Below are 22,877 nucleotides of genomic sequence, written 5' to 3'. Positions count from 1 at the left end.
TACCACTCCCCAAAGAATAAAGCAGGATAAACCTAAAATGCTTTTTCAACCAAGTCAAATTATTAGCATTTTCAAAAGTAAAAAATACAAACTATGTAACGTTGTAAAATCAGAACGAGAGTTGAACTCGAGGTAAAACTCATCATTGTATCAATTTTTTTTCAAGCCGGGGAACATTTGATGGAAATTTTGCCGTCGATTATTATTTTAGACAAAAATAAGTTAGCGCAATCCTGCGGCTTAATATAAAAGCTATGATATGCTCTTCCATGGATTGTTTTTTAAATTAAATGACGTTTTAAATCATGGAAATGGAAGCAACTGGTGTGATTGGAAGTAAATATAACGCTTCCAATGCTGCTGTTTGATGCGGAAGCCGAAAAATACTACAAATGGTTTTTTTTTTATTAACAGAGAGCTTTTGCGACTCCACTAGCGCATCTACTCTTGCTGCAGGATACATGGATAGCTCCGATTGACAGTGCAGGTTATACCTTCAGGACTTCATGAAACGATTGGGTGGCGAAATTAACTGTGGTTTTGATTGGCTGGGCAGCTCTGTTTTTAATTTTGAATCGACTACTTTATAGATAGCATCGGTCAGTTTTTGTGAAGGTACCATGCTGCCATCCTAAGAAAGAACGCCTTATGAGCCTTGCCAAGTTTCCTTCGATAAAAACCAATTTTACTTGGATAATTGTGAATATTGTTTTCCAAAATCTTCATACAATTTTGTACACAACTTAATCCAAAATATCTGAAAGTTTCAAGGAAAAATATGCATACATTTTTTCCAAAATACATGTTTTATCAAGGGAAATTTGACGACTCTCAAATGTTCATACGGCGTTTTTCCTAAGCACGGGAGGATGTGTATCGTCATTGAACACGTGAAATCGTACCAAAAAATGGTCATTCATGCTGTTTCAAATAAAAAGTTTATGAATGGGCTGAACATCTTGCCTTATGTCAGTTCTTCTAGGTTCGTATTCACTGCTCCCAAGCACGATGCAATGTGAGGCACTTCCTCTCTCACGGCGCTGCATGCAACTAAACGTACTTCTTGGATGACCGTGTTGCATATCCAAGTATTGAAGGCGTTTTTATTTCACTGACAACTTCAACAATAGTGATAAAAAGACGCGCGCGTCAAGGCAGATTGCGAGCAGTATGTCGCTCAAATACTGATGTGCTAAGGTGCTATGTAGTATGAGCTTTTGGACATTGCCAAATTTCCTCAGATCAAATCCGAATTTCCTCGGGAACTTGTGAGAATATTTCGTCCAGATTTTCAGAGAAGCTGATTCGCAATTGATTCAGAGTATATGAAAACTACAAGAACAAATATTCAAAACGTTTCTCGAATACCGAACGGGCACTCATAAAGAAAACGACTGTTTAATGAACGACTACGAGTATAATTCTTGGTTTAGGGTCATACAGGGTGTTCAAAAAGAAAGTATTCACCTCGAATATCTTATGAACGAATCCGAATATTACAAATCGCCGAAACCTTCAGGGGAGCCAAAAATATGTGCGGAAGATCCGTCCCTCTCAAAATACAGATCAATATATCGCGCAATATAGCTAGGTATCGACTATTCAGACTATTTTGTTCGCAACTTAATCTAAAAAATCTGAAAATTTTAAAAAAAAATATGCATATATATCGTCAAAAATACATGATTTATCAAGGGAAATTTGGCAACTCTCAAATCATCATACGGCGTTCTTCCTTTGCACAGCAGCATGGGCATAGGGTCTACAAGCGCCATAGTTTTTAACATGAATACGTACGATTCTTAAAAAGTTTGGTGATTTTTCGTCTCTGAGCGAAGGAAATTTTGAGACATTTTCGAAGAATGCTGCTAATTTGTTCTCTTTTAAAAAAATAAAATGAAAGCTGACAATTTTAAAGAACGGGAACAAGATACGCGGTTTGGGAGTTTCACTGGCTATTGAGGACTTAAGGCGTTTTTACCTGTTCAAGAACGTTTATGAATACTGATGTGTTGAGGGAGGACACCGTTTTAATATTCGAATGTTGCCGAATTCCCTCTCGAAAATATTTATTACTGACGAAAATCATGAATACATTCCCTTAAAATTTTCAGACGATTTAGATCAAATTAACAACCAAGCTATCTGAAAAATTGGGAGAAAAATGTACCCCAATTTCCCCAAAAATGTGCGATTAGTTTAAAAGAAAATTCGGCAACGTCTAAAGACGGATACGGTATTTTTCCTCAGGAAAACGCTCCTATCTTATACTATTATCACTGGCGGATCCAGCAAATCGGCAGCATTGTTTTTTCCCATTTAAACCTATGGAAATATATAGATTCTTGGAGGGATCGGGTGCTCCGACAAGAATCGATTATTCAACATATGTTTAAATTGAGGAAATCCGGTGTTGCCAAATTGTTGGATCCGCCTCTGACTATCAATGACTAATCAATCGCGACAGTGCGGTTTTTTCTAACGATAAACATCGATTATTAGAACTATGGGAGATTTTAGAACAGTGAAGCTCATATTTTGGGCTCACGAACGTAACACCGGCATTAATTACCGGCGGAGTGTAGTTCTGGGGAGCGGAGAGACTAGGATTTTGGAGTTTCCGATAAATGACTGAAAAGAGGCAAAAAGCAGGATCCCGGGGGGCAGTTTGTTGTTCACGCACAATTGAATCCGTAATAGGTGAGCTGCAGCGTGTTCTCATAAATTCATATTTGCTTCTATCTTACGCCCCGATGAACAATCGATGATTACAATGTTTGTTCACTCTTCCTCGCATGCTCTCGTAATAATGGGATATCCTCTAAAAACCCGCCGTTGCAACGCTCACCAGCGAGCTGATTATTGAAATTGATAGACAAAGAAAACATACGGAACATGGAGCGATCCTATTGGTTGAGACGAGTGCGGATATCATAGACTAAGAGTGAAAATGATGGACTAACTACAGGGTCTCTCGTGGGTTGTCGTTAGTTAGTCTATTACATACCTCGTTTGTCAAATTGCAACCACCCGATTCCACCAATAGGATCGCTTCATTCTCAGTTTGTCTTCTTTGTCTATCACTTTGTCTATCAGTTTCAATAATCAGCCTACAGTAAGGCCTCACCATAACAATGCTGTCGTGCTGGGTAAAAACGTAGCACAAGCACTCGAACTTTGCCAAATTTCTCTTTTGAAAATATTCATTTTTGAAGAAGGCTAAATTTTTAGACTTTTCAGATCAAATTACGAACAAGATCCTCTGAAAATTCGGAGAAGAAATACAAAATCGTGATTTTTCGAGGAAAATTTGGCGGCGCCTAATGGCTTTTACGGCGTTCTTACCTAGCAGGATGAGCACTTAAAAAAAGGAAATTCAAAAGCTGCGGGCTTAAAATTGAGGTTTATAAAATATTTGTCTACTTTTAATAGGATCGAAAAAAGCAAGACATGTGTTTTAAGAGGAATATGGACCCTCGTTACGGATGCGTTACGCAAGGGAGGGAGAGGATAAAATAATCCGATTTTTAGCGTTACGTATTTTAGGCACGGCTCCTAAACTCGGTCCATGTGACCAATTTTTTTCCACTCAGCGCACGATGGAAATCCACACATCGCATCCATCTACGCAGTTCGTGTCGAGCGGGAGGGAGGGGGAGGAGGGGGGGGATAAAAAAGGCAGGGTCTGGAGTCGATTCAAACGTCCCAAAGTTATAAAAACTAACGGGATCCGCGCATTGAATTGGCGAGAGCCTCTCTCGGGAGCGAATCAAGGAATAAAAACACAACTCGACGCACAGATGAACGTATTTCTGCCAAAAGAAACTACGTGCATTAAGACATGAGCCCCGAGACCCATAAGAATATATGCATAACAGGGCTCACGTCATAATGCGCATAGTTCCGTTTGCCAGAGATACGTCCAGATGAGTGACGCTGTGCAACCAAAAACCCATAACAGCACCACTAATAATTCTCCGAGACCCTGAGCATTGCAATTAATGTTAAGCGAAGTATTAGCATTCAAAAAATGGCGCGTGATTGGAGAGCTCCAAGATGCGTTGCCTAATTTAGAACCTTTTGAAAGATACTCCCTCACTCTCTCTCTCTCTGGGAAAGAGGCTCTTCCTAGCAGCGCCGACCGAGCCGGCGTTTCACGGATCCGAGTCTTGAACTCATGAGCTCTGTCCACATAGCTATTTTCCCATGCACATGGCTCATGAGTGCCGCATTCAATAGGCGCCTAATTCTGTTTGGTAGAATATAAAATCCAGCTTTTCCATGTCTCCAAAGGGAATCACGCCCACTTCTATATTGTTTCTTCTCCACCTTTCTAGAGCACACCCCATATTTCCCATTCGTCTACTTAAAGTTCCGTTTAGCAGGAATACATCCAATAGAGAATTTGCATGTATCTGAAATTTAATGAATTTCGTGTTTAAGTCGATACTACTGAGTGAACTGAGCACGAGGATACCCTTGGTTTATGAACTGAACAATTATTGGAGAAGATATGACAAAATTATCTAATCTGCTAAAATACATGTGTTCCAATGAGAAATGCCGCCAAATGACGTCACTAGGCGGTGCATTTTCTCACTTTTAAATCTATTTGTATAATATTTCCCATATCAGAAAAAAATTATGAAAAATACTATGAAATCAGCTCTTTAAGCACTTCAGGTGAAGCGATAAAAAAATTGAATGCAAATTCTCCATTGTAAGTACTGCCGTGCGAAGGAAGAACGCCGTATGAACATTCGAGAGTTGCCAAATTTCCTTGAAGAAACCATGTATTTTTGAAGAAAATTATGCGTACTTTTCCTTAAAATTTTCCGATATTTTACATTAAATCGAGAACAAAATTGTCCGAGGAATTGGAAAGAAAATATTCATAAGTTCACCAGGAAACTCGTGTTTTATAAAAGAAAATTTGGCGATGCCAGGATTTTCATGCGGCGTTCTTCCTTAGCACGGCAGAATACGTCCAATTGCATCAAATCAAACGTTTTCATGTTTTCTCGGAACTTGACTTCGGCGGTTCCGCCTTTCTTCGAATCACCCTTCCATCCAATTAAAATCAGAGAAAAATGTTATCCCATCGAAAAACGGCAAAAACACAAACGTATGCAGCGAATCCACCGAAGGGCGAGACAAACAGTCAGATGACGCTGACAACGATGACAAGAAATCCTATTCAGATTGGAACGCGAATAGAAAATGAAGGACGGATTCAATTTATAGCTCATTAATATCGATTCGGGCGGCTCTGAAAAGAGGAAAGGGACTCGGCGTCGGTCCTAACGGGCATTCATAATTCCGGACATTCATTATTGAGCAAAGCCCCTCCGCCCAGCATCCCTTGCTAAAATGAAAAAAGCCGGCTCAGTCATAATGATTAAAAGCAAACAGAACGACTGTTTTGGGAACATGACGGATTAACAGAAATTACCGGCGGAGACCGTTACCAGTAATGCTCGGAAACCCGGACGACCTAATGGAATAAAGGTAGGTTCCGAGCGATTTTAACGAGATTTGGCAAATTGTTGAGAGCTCCAAGCTTGAAAAATACCTGCAGAGATGCATATTTTCATTTAGTCACCCAGGTCAGGGATGCCGGATGTAGTAAAAATCGTGATAAAATGTTTTAAAATATTTCGGTTCTCCCGCTGTACACTGAAAAAAGATTGGTAGAATTTACCATTCCTTCAAGCTGCATTTCTCACAACATGAAGGAATGGTAAATTCTACCAATCTTCAAGTCGATTCTGCCAGAGGAATGGTTACCCGTACTGGTATATAGTAACGTATACCTTTCTTCTGGCAGAATCTACTCTAAATTAACGCTGTGTGAAATACAGCGTGAAGGAATGGTAAATTGAACGTATTTCTGGCAAACGGAACTATGTGCATCATGACGTGAGCCCTGTTATGCATATATTTTTATCGGTCTCAAGGCTCATGTCTTAATGCGCATAGTTCCGTTTGGCAGAAATACGTTCAATTCTACCAATCTTTTTTTTCAGTGTAATATTACATTAAAACCTTAGGACGTCCTCTATTATCCTGATTTTATTCAGCATCTTCAATGGATCACGTGACAGTATTTGACCCTTGGGGAACGTCAATTCATAAATTAACCATCAGCATGTAGCTGTGCCTGCAACATGTATTAGCTCCGAGGGCAATGAAACGATCCGTTGCACTGAACGACACATACCAAGCGCCTTCAATTTAAAATGATACCTCCCAACACTACAGTAGAGGTTGAATAGTTGTATCCTCCATAAACGCCTTCTGTTGATACACTGATTAGGAAGTATGATCGTTCTGACTTTGATGCTCAGAGAATTACGGTGCTTTAGCTCTCTCTTTGGGGTTGGATTGGGCACTAGACAAGGTTTATACCAGGAGGAAACATTAAATAAGCTTTCTCATTAAAATTTTGAGAAAAGGAATCAAACAACCAAGAAATTTAGAAATGATCTCTTGAAAAAGATATTCATAAGTATTTTTAACACAGATAAAATAGATTGCACCGGAAAAAAAAACACATTAAATCTAGAATCCAGGCTCTTGAAAACATTGACAAGAAAAAATACTCTTGATTCAATCGGATTTTTGCTTGAATTAAGACGAAATCCGCTTAAATTAAGATGCTTGGTTCTTGATTTAAGCTAGATTCTGATTGAATCAAGAGTACTTTTTCTTGTCGTTGTTTAAAAGAGTCTGGACTCTAGATCCAATGTGTTTTTTTTTTCTATGTGGAACATGCGAATGACGTTATTTACATTTTTGCCATTCATCCAACGTGTATACGTTAGTATTGATTTTCAGATTTACCGCCGTTAGATTAAATTTTATCGAGAAAATTTGAAGCTTAAACATATTGCATTATTGCATTAGTGCTTTATTTCACACCTTGCGTTAAGGTCCAACGTTTCGACTTAGAAACTGTTTGGAAGGAAAAGATCCCAGATTTGTTCGGGGTGCACAACTGAATTATTCGGTCTGTTCAACCGAACTATGGTTAGGATAATTAACTTCCTCTGATGCGGCTCCGTGGAACAAATAGTTCAGCTCTACAAACCGGATAGCTCGGCTGTGTATGCCAAGATCAATTAGAGTCCATAAGACTCGCACTATACTATTTGATTAAATTATTTTCTCTTAAGTTTATGTAAAAACTGATACAGTCTACAGTCAAACCAGTGAGGAGTGTAATAATCAACAACATCATCAGCGAAATCTGTCAACAGGCATTTTACTCGATCCGGCTATCAATTATCAATGCAACCCCCTCCCTCCCCCCGGGGGTGACTTACACGATACAAACAAAATCGAATTATCCTTTAAAAACCTTTTACCCACGTGGCGGGAAGGTTTTGCGATGGGTATCGGAGATATCGATTTTAATTAGATCGAATCTATCTCGCTGTTTTTTGGCAAAACGTGGGATAAAGATCGAAATTCAACAAGCTCGACTTTTTTCTGTAAGAGATCGTTAGAAAGTATCGATACGAATGGAATATCGATGGAATAAAAAACTGAACGTGGGCGTTGAGCGTCCGTTCTGTTCCTTTTACTTGTTTACATTTTTTTTTTTATTTTCCTTTTATATAATCATTATTTTTATTTTAATGAAAACGAAGCTCGATAACCGCCCGTCGTTATTTGAATCGCATTTAGCAGGAAGGAACCAAACCACATCAACAATTGCAAAATTAGCAACCAGCAATTTGCAATTTGACGTTTTACAGGAAAACGTTTGTGCGGATTCCTTTCAAAATTTTATGGAATTTGCTTCGCACAAGGCAAAAAATTCACCGAGAATTGCACAAAAATTCGCTCGATCGTTGCCATATAAAAAATTAAATTGTCCAATTAAATTTGGCAATAGCTGATGTGGCTTAGTTCCTTTCTGCTAAACGCGGCCCATTTGATCGGCAATCGCTCATTTCCTTTTCTGTTTTGTTCCTAGCATCCTTTTGCCTCAAAAATAAAATCAATCTCTTCTCCTTGCCGTTACTTGATGCATCGAATAAATATGGACCGAATTTTGCAATTAGGAACTATACCGTTTCCAGTTCACTTAAGAATCGATTTAATTACCCTTAGTTCTCCGTGGTAGATAAGTGTTTTTACAAATGGGTCAGAAATTATAGTTACCAATTGAAAAATGAAGTTCATATGATGGTTATTTCAGTGCACGTGACAATTGGACCGAGTTTACCAGACAGGAACTAACCCGCATAAAGTGTGAACTGAGAAACAGAGGTTTGAAGTTTTATTCCTACATCAGGCTCAATGTAAAAAATAAACTTTAACCCATCTTTTCACAATTTTTTTCTTGTTTTTAGACTTTCAGTTTTTGGTAGGAGAAAATATATGACTAGTGAAATTCAGAAACATTCTTGACTCAATGATTTCAAAAATGTGGGTTGGTTCCTTTCTGATGAATTCGGTCCAATTGATTTTTTCGGAGTGATTTCTTACGTGAAAGTGAGTAAACGATTGTCGTACCCACACAATTGAAACATTCCGTGCTCACGATTACTTTACAGGATTCTTTTTGTCACTTTTTTTTAGATCAGATCAACTAAAAGGACTTTGTCGATGGGCCAATTCTTGGTTAAAGCGACCTAACAACAACCAGACCATTAGACCAGATAACTAGGGTTGAAGAAAATGTCATGCTGAACTAATGTGCTCTTGTTTTTCTTGCGCTTACGTTGCGAAATCCAAGTGGCTAGAGCATTAAACTGTTACCTAAGTGATTCAAGCTCGATCCTGATTTTTAACGAGGTTGCAAATTTTCGACCCAAATATTTGGCCATTGTAACCCAAAGATTTGGTGAGCGTAACCAAAAGAAAATGTAACCGGGCGTTTAGGTTACTTGAGTTCCACTTCCCATATTAGAGCAAAAAGGCGGTTACTTTTTCTTACTGAGCACCAAGACAATCTCTTGAATGGATTTTATCGGTGTTATTTTTTTGCGTTTCAAAACACGATGAGTATAAACCAGAAACACTTCAAAAAGGTATAGATCGAAAGGGTAAATAAATGCGTCACTCTGGCACCGCTGCAGACGAACTCGAGCGAACGCGAGTCAGACGTATCGTTCGACTGCACGATTGCCCCCCCCCCCCATTTTTGGATGACCCCCAAACTCCCCCGCTAGCAGCCATTTGCGAACCCGCAGTCAGCCGCGGAATCTATATGAAAAACGACACTCCTGGTAATTAATGAAAGCTACTTTGGGCAACGCGTCCGACACAGTTGTAAGATTGTGGCAGATGATCCAGCATCCCAATATTTCATGAGATTACGACGGAACTCACTGGGGCTTTATTCCTACTCCTCTTCGCGCGATGATATGAAAGGATTCAGAATCATGGATTCAACGTTGAATATCGATGGCTAAAATGCGAAATCACGTATCTCCAATGCGATGTTTTAAAATGTCCGCTGATTTTCTATTTTTTCGAGAAGAAACAAGCCGACTTTGCACCTTGAAATGCAGAATATTCTGCTAACTGAGAAGAAAAATCAAGTAAGATTTCTAGAAATTACGTTGATTAGTTTTTCAAGGAAACAATATCTGCGATGAACCCAATGTCACAACCAAAGTTCTGAAACTTTTTGCCTCCCTTAATTTAAAAATCTGAATTTTTGTACATGTATCCACCTTTCATATTCTTTGTAAGACATTAATAGCCTAAGTCGCTAAATGTCTCTAAATAAATTAACCAACTAACTAACTAACTAACTAACCAACCAACTAACTAACTAACTAACTAACTAACTAACTAACTAACTAACTAACTAACTAACTAACTAACTAACTAAAGCATACAGGGAGTCTGCAACGGAGGTACGTGGTTTCGCACTTTGATCATCGATTTACAGGAGTTAATCTTACGACATGAACTTCGTCATGATACTCAAAGATTCTATGAAATAATAAAGTTCAAAATCAAATAAGTGAATGGACAGCTACGTTTAAAGTTCGCTGAATTATCAAGGATTTTTTCTTGCAGTGGATCAAATGGACGTATTTATGCTAAAAGGAGCTATGAACATGGGGTTTGCGTGTAACATAGTTCCTTTTAGCATAAATACGTCCAAATCCAAATGAGATAATGCCTTGAAACTTTTCGTACACTTTCCTTAGAAAGTAAGTAAACTTGAAAAAATTGAAGTCGGAATGATTACAAATTTTTTAGTAAGATAATGAAACATGAAAGGAAACTAGGCAACATCTGCAGTAGTTAGGTCAATTTTGGCTGTATGATATAAACACTGGTCGCACTTAGTCATCAATATGTAACAGCTACGGCAAAATATACTGGCTCAAAAGTTAAAGAGACGAACTGCCTGTCTAACTAAGTGATTCATACAGAGCGCCTTCAAATTATGTGATACCTCTCAGCACTACCGTAGAGGTTGAATAGCTGCATCCTCCAGAAACTCCTCCTATACCGCGAATATAGTGTTCAAGCGCCTTCAAATTATGTGATACCTCTCAGCACTACATTAGAGGTTGAATAGTTGCATCCTCCAGAAACTCCTCCTATACCGTGAATCTAGTGTTTAAGCGCCTTCAAATTATGTGATACCTCTCAGCACTACCGTAGAGGTTGAATAGTTGCATCCTCCAGAAACTCCTCCTATACCACGAATCTAGTTTTAAGGCGCCTTCAAATTATGTGATACCTCTCAGCACTACCGTAGAGGTTGAATAGTTGCATCTTCCAGAAACTCCTCCTATACCGCAAATGTAGTGTTCAATCCGGCAACGCGGAGATGGCGAGCCACCCCGAGCCAGGTGAATGGACGGCGCGGAGGAGGGTTGAAAAATCTTTTCGACAAAGCTCTGCTTTCGGGAGCAATCTATCAAGGCGGTTTTTAAATGTTCCGTCGGACGAAATGCGTGTTCGAACATTTCGACTGTTCGTCCGTCGACGCTCTCTCTCTCCCTCCGACCGCAGCCCCGGCGGACGTCTCTCTTCACCTAATGACTCTTGGTTTTTCGCGCTTTCATCCCCTCCCCCGCCAACCCCTCGCCTTCCTGCTCGCTGCATCCTCAGAATGCGGAAACGGACCTAATTCACAACGACTGCGCCGCTATGAAAAGGTTCCGGTGAAATCATTGTCGGTAACGAGACAGGGATGTTTCTGTAGAGCTACCTATTGAGCTAACGCGCCGCGCTGGTTTTATAGTAGTCGCTGATCAATGCCGCGGGGAGACTCAACACAATGTAGCTTTTGCAGTTTTTCCCCCCAATTCATTTTCAGAAGTGCGTACAAATAGAACGTTTTTGTCTAAAATTTCCCCGTTTTTCATTTAATAATATTTATGCTTCGAGAGCGACTTTCAAAGTGTCCAAAAATCCAACTCCTCTTTGTGCTAACAGCTTTCGTGACATTGAAAGAACGATTAACTACCATATCCTTCATATCCGAGTCAGTTTATTCCCGCTTCTCTAGTGCTACATATCAATTTGACGTCATTTTGCGTTAAGGAACTAAAATTGTTGACCAATTCGTGAAAACAACCATCGGCCTAAGGAAACTAATGAAACATACGTTGTCTTTTTTTCAGTCATTTTCTGTCTCTTTTTGGGTCTGTCGCCGGCCTAAACACCGGTCTGAGGGCCGATTTGGGCCAAATATGCGGGTTATTGCGAGTAAACGGTTGAGAACCGAAAAATTCGCAATTACACCGAAATTGGCCCATAGACCCGTGTTTACTGTTTGGACCGGTAATAGATCAAATCATAATGTATATCGTAAAATATGGACCTTCAATAATAAAGAAATTGTAGAGTTGAGGACATTTTTGCCGTGTGACACAAACACGCCATTTTACCTTCTTTGGAAACAACGCATCATAGCAGAAAAACTTATGTGTGCTTTGGGATAATGTTTTTACACAATTCTTTTGCAAATACTATCAAGAGCTTAACTTGAAAATTTGAGGTGAATGAGTAAAACAGTTGTTATGTTAATAATTGTTAAATTCCAAAGAAAGAGGGAAAATCTTGATGGATTAACGGCGTTCTTGCCTAGCACGGCAGAGATAGACCAAATCATGATGTACTTTGTAAAATACGGAGCTATATAATTGGATTGCATTTTGCAAAAAGGAACCAGGAGCATTCCAATGTCGCCAAGATTGTGCAACTTTCTTTACCCCGCAAATCTAAACCGATCATTATGTACAAATTTTATCTTTACTCTCAATATACTATGAATTCAGGAGGACGTATCCTTGTAAACATGATTTTTTTCATTACTTCAGTAATTTTCTTACTAAGAATGTAAGTTGCACAATCCTAGCAACATTGGAATGCTCTTGGTTCCTTTTTGCAAAATGCAATCCAATTAGAAAGGAATTGTTTAGAGTTGAGGACATTTGGATTACATTTTTCAATAAGGATCCACTACTTCTGGCTCTCCCATAAAAGCACTTATGTGCATAAGAAAACCAATGGCATGTATGTTGTTTCTAAAATGGACCAGAAATAATGGTTCCTTTTTGCAAAATGTAATCCATTTAGCTAAGGTGATTCAAAAAATGGCCCTTTTGGAAAAGCCAAATTTTGAGTAAAATTAGGTGAAAAAATTAGCAGAAAAATATGAAATATTTGAAAAAATGATGATGGAGTTTCCGGACTTACCGTTGAGTATGTGGACGAAGGTGCTGGCGGGCTGGGCGTTGCTGGGGACGCAGGAGTAGTTGCCGGCGTGGTCCCGGGTGGCCCGTCCGATGAAGAGGGAGCTCGTCTTGGCGGCCAAGTCCGAGGTGACGTTGACACCCCGGTCCAGGTCGTAGTTGACCATCCGGTTGTTGTGGTACCAGAAGACGTAGACCGGCGGGTCCGGGCTCTGCCGCAGCGTGCACAGCAGCAGCAGCGCCGAGCCGATCCGCAGGAACTTGTCCGTCTCCCCGTTGATCTCGGCTCGCGCCTCTGCAACACCCGACCAAACCTCATAATCATCAAAATCACCAAAAGGACCTAGAGTACCTGTATAGCGAGAGTATGGACATATCGCTTCAATGAGGGCTTAGGGCCCAAAAGTGCAGCCACCCTTCTAACCAACTTCTAACGCACAAAATTCCACTGCCAGTCTGTAGATTCCAATTCTAACGAAGATGGCTAAGAAGGTACATAAATGAGCGTTCTTCCAAAAAAATAAGTAATTTTATGCAAAAACTAAGTCAAATACGTGCTTTATAAACGACGGTTCTTAACAATAGTATTAGTAAATCGTTCTGGGTGATTGAAATTCATAGGTTGGCTGCATTTCTGGGCCCTAACTTTATTCGCGGAGGCATCGGTGAAGGCCTGATGGATTTTCGGAGTTTCACATCTGTCTATACTCTCGCTATACAGGTGCTCTAAAAGGACCCATGGGCCAGTTGCGCTGCTCACAGAATCCTGTTTTAATGTTTCATTCTTGTAGATTAGCGAAAAAAATCAAACCGCGTTCCACGTTCAATATTAACCGAGTTATCGCCTTTCGAAAAGTTGGGTTTTTGACGTCATCCACACGGAGAAAAAAACTTCGTGCATGGGACCCGAAGTTGAGGTCATATGGATCCCTGAAGTTTTTGGATCACGCATCCGAAAACTTGAGGTCCAACTGCCGAAGTTCAAACCAGACTTCTGAAGTACTTCGGTATATACCGAGGGGTTCAGGTCACACATCGCAAGAACTCCGGTACATACCGAGAGCTTCAGATGTCTGATCCGACCTTCGGCAGTTGGACCTCAAGTTCTCGGATGCGTGATCCGAAAACTTCAGAGATCCATATGACCTCAACTTTGGGTCCCATGCACGAAGTTTTTTTTTTTTCCGTGCACCGCGGTAAAGGCACTCTTGATTTCTTCCACCTTGCTTTCATCCGCGTTTCACTTTGAACAAGTGCAAATGTGCGTCACACCGACTGATGCAAACAAGTTGGAGGAAATCAAGGGCGTCACCACCGCGGTGGATGACGTCAAAAACCTAACTTTTCAAAGGCCGATACCTCGGTTAATAATGAACGTAGAAAGTCGCAGTTCGGACAGATCTTATTATTTTTATTCAATCTACAAGTATCAAACATCAAAACACGCTTCTGTGACCAGCGCAACTGACCCTTTCAAATCCCTTACTCCCGTCATAGCCAAAAGAGCCGACAGTCTCAAATTTTCCAAATCCAGTTCCCTTCAAATTTCGTCAAATTTTTGTTAGATGAAATCACTGAAATAGCCAAAACAGCCAAATTCGTCTTATTTGCATGAAAACGAGACAAGTATCTCCTAATCAACACGTGTCTCCTGATCGACACATGTCCTCTTATCGACACATGTTTCCTGATCGACACATGTCCTCTTATCGACATATGTTTTCTTATCGACACATATGTTCTCCGATCGACACATGCACTCTCATCGACGCATGTCCTCTGATCGACGCACTGATTTTATTAAAATTTCAATGTGTTGAACGAGAAAAATATATTTTCGACGAACTCCACAAACAATGTATGTAATCAAAATGATTGAGACAAAATATGATGATGAGCAAAATGTTGAGCAAAAAATGAAATAAAATTTGCCTAATAACGACTGATGAAAGTCAGGGTAAGCCCTTTACTAGATGAGTTTTTTAGATTAGGATTGCTACACCAAGTAATTGTTCGACTCCTAGTAATGAGTCGTTATGATATAGGCGAATCTAAACGTTGATTTCCGAAAGTAACTTTGAATTTATAGGGAATAAAACTGCGAGCGGTTTCTAGGATAAATTATTGTCTATTAATACAACGTTTTCTGCGTGAAAAATTGATAATAAAACTTATTCTGTAATGCTTCAATTCTTATCCTCACAAATTTCTATCAGCTTATCGGTAAAATAAAGTTGCAACTTCAGAGGAATTAACTCAAGATTGCAGAATGCAATGCACAAATGATTGCGGAATTCCATTTGTTTCACTGCTTTCCGAAACTGCTGGTTCCTCTAAAGGATCTGCTTCAACTACGTTATGGAAGGCATATCACGGAAATAATTAAACTTTTTGGTATTAACTTTTAGCCAATCATTAATGGAAAGGTATTTTCCCCTCGGAGAATATCAGCTGAAATAAAAGCATTACGAAGTTTAGACTGGGAAGAACTAACAAATTGGTAAAAGTATGTTCCGAATGCATCGAAGTTAATTAATTGAAGTTTCAGCGAGCAGAGAACACGCGTTTGTTTACACTCCCGTCCCCTAGAGGAAACAACTGTGCGTGAAAACGTCCTTGCCAAATCTACCTTGCGATTTTCTCGTCCAGCATGAAAACATGTAATATTAGAAAGGATATATGATACTTAATACACCATACTTTGGGAGTCTATTTTCTGAGTCAAAATGAAACTTGCTAGTTCTCCTCAGGTTTCTCAGGAAACACTTTTTTTCGGTACTAGAGACCGTCAGAGCTGTAGATCTTTTTTCGCAAATGACCATATAATTCTTTTTCAAAGCGACAAATGTTAATGAGAAAAATTTGATTCTAGAAGTAGTTTATAGCACGCTTTTAAACTTTGTGGTTTCAAAGGTTTCCTCGCTTGCATAGGAAGGCAGTGTGAAAGAGATTTCAACTTTGCTCACGATGTCCCGATTATAACTAGACCTTTGAAGCCACAAAATATGGAAAATGCACTGAAAGATGCTCTCACGACTTAATTTTTACTAACATTTGACGCTTTGAAAAAAAGTTATGGACTTTCGGAAAAAAATCGAAAATTTTGAAAAGTACTAGCGCCGGGAACCATTTTTTTCCCAAAGAAATGTTCATATAACAAGTAAGTCTTACTTTGACCCCAAAAATAGGTTGTCATCGTCACCTTCCAGCCAAGTATTACAAGTGCCATGCGACGTTTAAAAATTTCCGCCGCCATTTTATTTTTTACGGAGGAATTGTTCAACGAAGCTGTCAGAAAATTTCACTAAATTTTCTTTGTGCTGCCGATAAAATTCAGAAGAATTTTCAAACAGACTCAATCAGCAATTTCTCCGTAAAAAATAAAATGGCGGAAATTCTGAAACGTCGCATGGCACTTGTGATACTTAAGCCAGAAGGTGACGAAGTCATGGTGCTTTAACTTTCAAACACCCAATACATTTATTTTAGACTTGCAATCGTGGCATAAGTTTGCTGACGTGCGTTTTATGTGACCGCCTTTCGGCCTTTGAGAGAGATGCTACTGAGGTAAAATAATCAGGAGGAACATTTTAATCGAGTGGTAGCATTTTGTCGAGACAGCAGCATTGTAGCAACATACTTCTCGCGATTTGCCTTGGCGCGCGCGTCAGATGTTAGCGAAACGAAAACGCCTTCAATTACGTGAGTATGCAATACGGACATCCGAAGAGTACGTTTAGTTGTATCCAATATTGTCATATAGGAAACATCTCTACTTGCGTAGCGTACGCAAACACAGACTTAGTAGAGCTGATATAGGGCACGGTGTTCAGCCAATTCATGAGCTTTGTACTTGAAACCCAACGAGTACACAATTTTTTCGTCTGGTTTATATGGTTATTCGAGATATACATTGTGGGTCGAAAATTTCCATTTTCGGTGTTTCGTTCTTAATGGGTTCTACTCAACGGTACTTCTGGTCAAAAATCCAAAGCATATTTTGCATTATTGCATACAAGGAAAAAATGGATTTCTGATTTTCCAATTAAATGGTTAAAACATAATGTCCGACATGTTTCAAATGTATATTTTACAATAGTGAGAAGCTAATTTAATCACGGGGGTGGTCAAATTAGCATTTTTTGTTGAAAAATCTAGATTTCAACATTTCTGGCTCTTTTATTCAGCAATTTAATTGCTAAAACTGCAGTTTGATTTTTTCAGTGTATTGTATAAGTCTTTGAACTAAGCCGCCTTAAAAGGTGAATTTAACACCGGTGAACTCCATCGGCGTATTTCTTTAAGTCCTGGTTTTTGATTCCGTTCCGAGTTCGTCCTAAAACTTAGAAATCCTCTCAAAGAGTCAATTATAGAATGTTCCTCATGCACAGTTATCTCCTTTAAAGGCCGTATTAATAGTTGATCCTTAAACAGTTCCTTCTCTCAGGAAGCAATTATAATTATAAAAGATAAGGATTTATAATTATAATTAAAAAGGATTTAAGGCTCCCTTCAATACAGCTTTATTTGAAGGACAATTTTTACGAGCCCCGATAAAAATTGACACATATGAGTTTCAAAATAGATCCTGGAAATGGATTAAAATTGTAAGCCATCGAACAATTACAAAGGCAGAAGAGGTTGTAGCGCTCTATGATTGGGAGGTCCCGGGTTCGATTCCCGGCCAAGCAACCCGACTTTGATGGTCTCAAACAATGGTTGCCTAGGACTGGTTGTAGGGATGGGACTATTAAAGCGCAAGGATTAGCCCTTGTTGGCTATTATTTGAATTAGTAAAAAATAAAAAACAATAAAGGTAAGTCAAGATTGACCAGCTTCTAAGTTTTTGAAAATCATAGAATTTTTTTATTCGTATTTTGCACTTTTTTGTGGTGGTAAATAATTTCAAATCCATCGTAGGATCTTTTCCCGATGTTTTACTCTTGAGCTTTACTTGGGACTCAAGAATAGATTTTCAAGTTTCTTTTTTCGCCCTTTCTGTTCTTTCTTCTCTCCTAATTCCTCTCCCTCTCCCTATTCCCCTTCCTCCTCTACAACTTTGATTTTCCCTGCATGCAGCTGAATGCTTTTCAGTGGCGTGGCGTGCTTTGCGATTAATCGATTATCTGTCATTTAAACCTATGGAAAAGGATCGATCGTCCGAGTGTTCACAGCGAACACCTTAATAATCGATTCTTTACCATAGGTTTAAACGGGGGAATATCGATAATCGATCATTACCGCCTCACCACTGGTGCTTTTATGGATGAGCCTAAAATGATACTTTCTTACTAAAATATGGACGTATTTCTGCCAAACGGACCTATGTCCATTAAGACATGAGCCCTGAGACTCATAAGAATACATGCATAACAGGGCTCACGTCGTAATGCACATAGTTCCGTTTGACAGAAATACGTCCATATGTCAGTTGCGTGCCGAACTTTGCGATACATCGATCGATCTGCCATTTAAAGCAATAATAATGGATCAATATAGATCGTTTTTGATACATCAAATAGGTGAGATTTTATCGATATCGCTTGGTTCAACATGTAAACATAGCCTCAAAAGTCAATCGAGTAATCTGAGGAAACGGGGGTTTTCTGATAGATTTTCGATTCTTATGAGTGCTAAATGGCTTCTCAAGGTGAAATAGTTAGGAATTTTCTCATTTCCAGCTTTTCCGACTGAAATCCTGAAAGTTGTGTTTTAGGTTATGTTCTATTGTTTGGAACCAAACGATACATCGAACCACTATCGAAAACGATCTATTATCAGGGTGTAACTTCATTATCGATTCTTTACTATAGGTTAGAATGGCAGATTCATGGTAAATTCAAATGATGTTTCTAAAATGAGCATTAAATGATAATTCCTTGTCATTCAAATGATTTAACCATGATAGCGAATTTCGCTACAACTTGGCAGCAGGTCACATCGCCGTCGACATCATAGGGAGCGCTCGGGAATAAATTCCAAATTAGTGAGGCAGTGCGATTGAAATTCAAGCCGATGAAATTGGAATGTCATGTCTTAATGCTCCCGAAACTTTGTTTGCTTTCCTGGCGAACGCAAATGTGCATCAAAGCAGAAAGTGTCTCGTAAATTCATCCCTGGCGGGATGCGGCGCGGGGAGCGGTCCCTGGCGGATCATTCGGGGAACTCGATTTTTGAGAATTTCCCGCAACGCTCAATTATGTGGCTTGATGAGAGCCAAAACGGGACAGCCTCGTGATAAAATCTCCGTCTGGTGAATTCTCGCGGTTGAATTTTCGTGGAGCGGAATGAAGAGATTTCGTCGGGGGATAAAGAGGCACGCGAAATTAAAAATGAGATTTCCCTCTTTTTCCGCGAAATTCCACTAGACCAGGGTTGGAAATTAGATACCACGATATATGTTTATTGCATCGAAATTTCATGAGGAACACGGTGGCCACATCAAAAGCCAACTTGGAATTCAGACCACATTTTGCAGCAAGGAACCGCTATTTCTGGCTCATTTTAGAAATATCGGATTGTCATTGGTTTCCCTATGCAGAGAGGTGATTTTTTGGAAAAGCCAGAGAAAGCGGTCCTTTATTGCAAAATTTAATAAATGTCAGACTTCCAGTTCGACAAAAACCAGGGTTTCAGTAATTCCTTCATTTTTCGATTCCCTGACTTTTTCCTGACTCCAAAATCGACGAATTCCCCGTCTTTCCAAGGCCGTTGGACAAAACTTTAAATTAGAATTGTTTTCTTTTCAATGAGCTGACTTCTGCGGAACGCTACTGGCAAAATTTCCGAAAATTTTGAATACATTTACAACTGACTTCCATGTCTTGGTAAAGTCCGTGACTTTTCCATTTTTTTATTTTTTTTTATTTTTTTTCTCCCACGATTTCTCATAAAAACACCATACACAAACAAATTTTAGCGCCAAGTCCCTGAAAATTAAACAAAATAAAATTTCGAGAACTTTGAGGCCTCCGCGGCAAAATTCGCTGACTTTTTCAAGTTTTCAGTGACTCCTCAAGAACTCATCAGCCTCCCCCTCCCCCTTTTTGAGAGCCAAGTTCGCAGCGACGTGAATCCAATCACCAATCGATCAGTGGCAAAGCGTGATTGGTCGATCATTGACGAATTCCCGTTAGAAGCTGTGGTAAATAAGGTGCTCGTTTCGAACACCCTATTTATCGATCCTTTTCCATAGGTTTAAACTGCAACTCGATTGATAAATCGCAAAGCACGCCACGCTACTCTGCCGTGCTAAGGAAACTACCGCAAAACGCGCTTTGGCGCCTACAAACCTAACAGGGATACTTCACGCATTGCGCACTGCGTGAAGTATCCCTGTTAGGTTTGCAGGCACCCGGGCGCGTATTGCATTGGCCGGCCGCCCGCTGCGTCGTGCCGCGGCGCACAGTGGAACGTACTAATAAAAGAGGTCAGACATGAAATTGTTGGCTAAAATTCCCAATTTGTAGGTTTATTTAATTATAAATTCAATTCCAAAGAGTGTTTTTGGAAGGAGATGTCACGAAGAAACCAATAGGGCCACTCTTAAACTTTTTTGTTTCACATTTTCGAAAATATATAAGCTTTCAAAGTTTACAGATTATGTCCCAATTGGCTCGCTCCAGTGTGCGCCAGTACTGCCGTGCTAAGGAAAAACGCCGTATGAACCTTCAGGCGTTGCCGAATTTCCTTTGATAAAACACGAATTGCTTGGTTAACATATGAATATTTTTCTTCCAATTTTTCATATAATTTTGTTCGCGATTTCACCTAAAGTTTCTGAAGATGTTGAGGAAAAATATTCATAACCTGCCTCAAAAATAAACATTTTATCGAAGTAAATTTGGCAACTCGAATGTTCATACGGCGTTCTTCCGTAGCACGCCGCGCTACTGGCAGCGACTTCAATCCAATCACCAATCGATCCGGGGCGACAGGAAAATCAAAAGTTTCCGAAGTGACTAACAAGACTGGAGCGACCCGACGCGGAAAAACTAGAGGAGCGGGCCGCACGCCCGCCGTCGGGGGGGGGGGGTTAGAGGAGGGGTGAGGGGGCAGGATCGTTCGCTCCTCATTTACGCCCCTCCGCCCCCGCCTACGGGGCAGGCGTCTCGACGGCTGAGATTTAGGGCCTGGCAAATAAAGTAATTAATTAATCAATGAGCCAACCCATCTGCCAAGGAGTCTATCTAATTTACATATCTCATCCGGTCCTCTTCCGTCGATCCCGCACAGCGGATCTCCAGCGTTCCCCGTTCGGAGCAAGGAACAAGAGACCCGGGCCCGGCCGTTCCGGGGATTCACTCAAGGCTTTGAATGTGAGATTGATGGTTTTAACCGGAGCTGAGGTTGTTTGGACGGGGTTCGGCAGAAAGGAATTAAGTTCATTGCGATGGTTTCAAAACGGGACGGTATGGAACGGAAAACGCGGTGTTTTCAAAATTGTTTAACTCCTCCTTTCCTGGGAAGGAAACTGCATACATGCACAGTTATGAAACTTACAGGATTTGCTCTACTTAAAACTACAAGTTCTCTGGTAAAAAATTAAACATTGTTGAAACTTTGACTCAAATTGAAGAAAAAGTAAATCGTTGCACTATTTTGAAGCAGGATAGCGAAAATGCATTAAAAATAAAATCGTGGAATTTCACGATACATATTTCATAAAATTTCAGAAATATATGAATGATACTGTGTGATATATTTCTAATAGTGGATTCGTCAGTATAAATTGATTGCATTTTGTAAAAAGGAACCAAGAACATTTCTAATGTCGCTACGATTGTGCAAATATAAACTGATCATTTAAACCAATTTTATATTTACTCCCAAGAAACTATAAATTCAAGACAAAATTACTTTGTGATTTTGATTTTTAACACGCTTTCACTAAGTTTTTGCCAAGTATGTAGGTTGCACAATTCTAGCAACATTGGAATGTTTCTGGGTCCTTTTCGCAAAATTCAATCCAAATAGCAGAGAATTTGCAAGTGGCTTAAATTTTGTGTTTTTCATCTTTAAAATGATACTGCCAGGAAAACTGAGTACGAGGCTATCCTTGGTTTCCAAATTGGACAAGTTTTGGAGAGAATATGACAAAATAACCTAATCTGCAAAAATACATGTGTTTAAATGGAAAATGCCGCCAGATGACGTCCCAAGACGGCAACTTCTCTCACTCTTAAATCTATTTTTCTCCGATTCCATGTCAGAAAAAAATTATGAAAAATACTGAGAACTCAGCTCATCAGCACTCTCAGATGAAGCAATACAATTCTTGTTTGCCAATTTTCCATTGTCAAAACACTGCCAAAATTGGTAAGCGGCATTATTTTACTCGCTGATTGCCTGTCTACTAATCCGGCAATTTTTTTCCAGTTCCATTGAAAGTTCTCCTCCGTAAATTCTCCCCCGATTTGAATTAATCCCCAAACGAACGGTGCAATTTACTTCCTTTGCGGTGGAGCCTGCTTTTTCCTCCTCCCCGACCACCGCTCCCCACTACCGCTCGAAATTAATTACTCCACAATCGCTTCATTTGTGATTGGAGGATTGTAATAAATAGATATCTGTCGGAAAATAAGTCTCGTTCCTGAAAAAATAATCACTAGTCTCGCAAAGGCGTGGCACGCTTTGCGATATATCGATTGATCAGCCGTTTGAACCTGTGAAGAAGGATCGGTAAACACGGTGTTTGCTACTAACACCTTAATAATCGATTCTTTACCATAGCTTCAAATGGGAAAATATCGATAATCGATCATTCACGCCTCGCTTCTATGGTCTTGTAACGGCCGGGTTTCGCGTTCAAAGTGGTTAGGTCGAAGGGAGGGGAGAGAAATTCCGAATCAAAGCGTTTTGGGTTTGGGTCTGATTACAAACTGGGGTTATTGACTTCTCCCGTCGAAACTTGCGAGGGTAAAACGAATTACTGCCGCTTTGATTTGTAGATAGGTTTGCATCACACTAGACCGCTGGTAAGGCGGACTTACTGAGAGAGCCGAAATATACCCTAAATAGATCTAACTACTTTTAGATGTTGCCTCATCTTCCCTTGAAATGTGTTTTTTTCTCACAGAATACTACACAAAAATACATACATTATAAAAAAAAAACAACAGACACGCCCTACATCAGTTTTTTCAGGTCCGTGCACACGGAGGCAGCGCGATGCGACGTGATTCATTCATCACAACG

General features: G+C 39.8%; 1 protein-coding gene across 3 annotated transcripts in view; it reads right to left on the bottom strand.

Moving 5' to 3' along the window:
- Positions 1–22,877, bottom strand: part of LOC109030447 (limbic system-associated membrane protein) — a 688,975-nt gene that overhangs the window by 122,926 nt on the left and 543,172 nt on the right. For all 3 annotated transcript variants that reach the window (XM_072303110.1, XM_072303109.1, XM_072303108.1), the window contains one exon: positions 12,685–12,975. In XM_072303110.1, coding sequence (XP_072159211.1) covers positions 12,685–12,975 — 291 coding nt within the window. The remainder of the gene's footprint in view (positions 1–12,684; positions 12,976–22,877) is intronic.

Source organism: Bemisia tabaci, chromosome 8 (genome assembly GCF_918797505.1).
Source record: "Bemisia tabaci chromosome 8, PGI_BMITA_v3".
Classification (NCBI taxonomy): Eukaryota; Metazoa; Arthropoda; class Insecta; order Hemiptera; family Aleyrodidae; genus Bemisia; species Bemisia tabaci.
The sequence above is the reverse complement of the archived record's forward strand: the minus strand, read 5'-3'. Positions and strand labels throughout refer to the sequence as shown.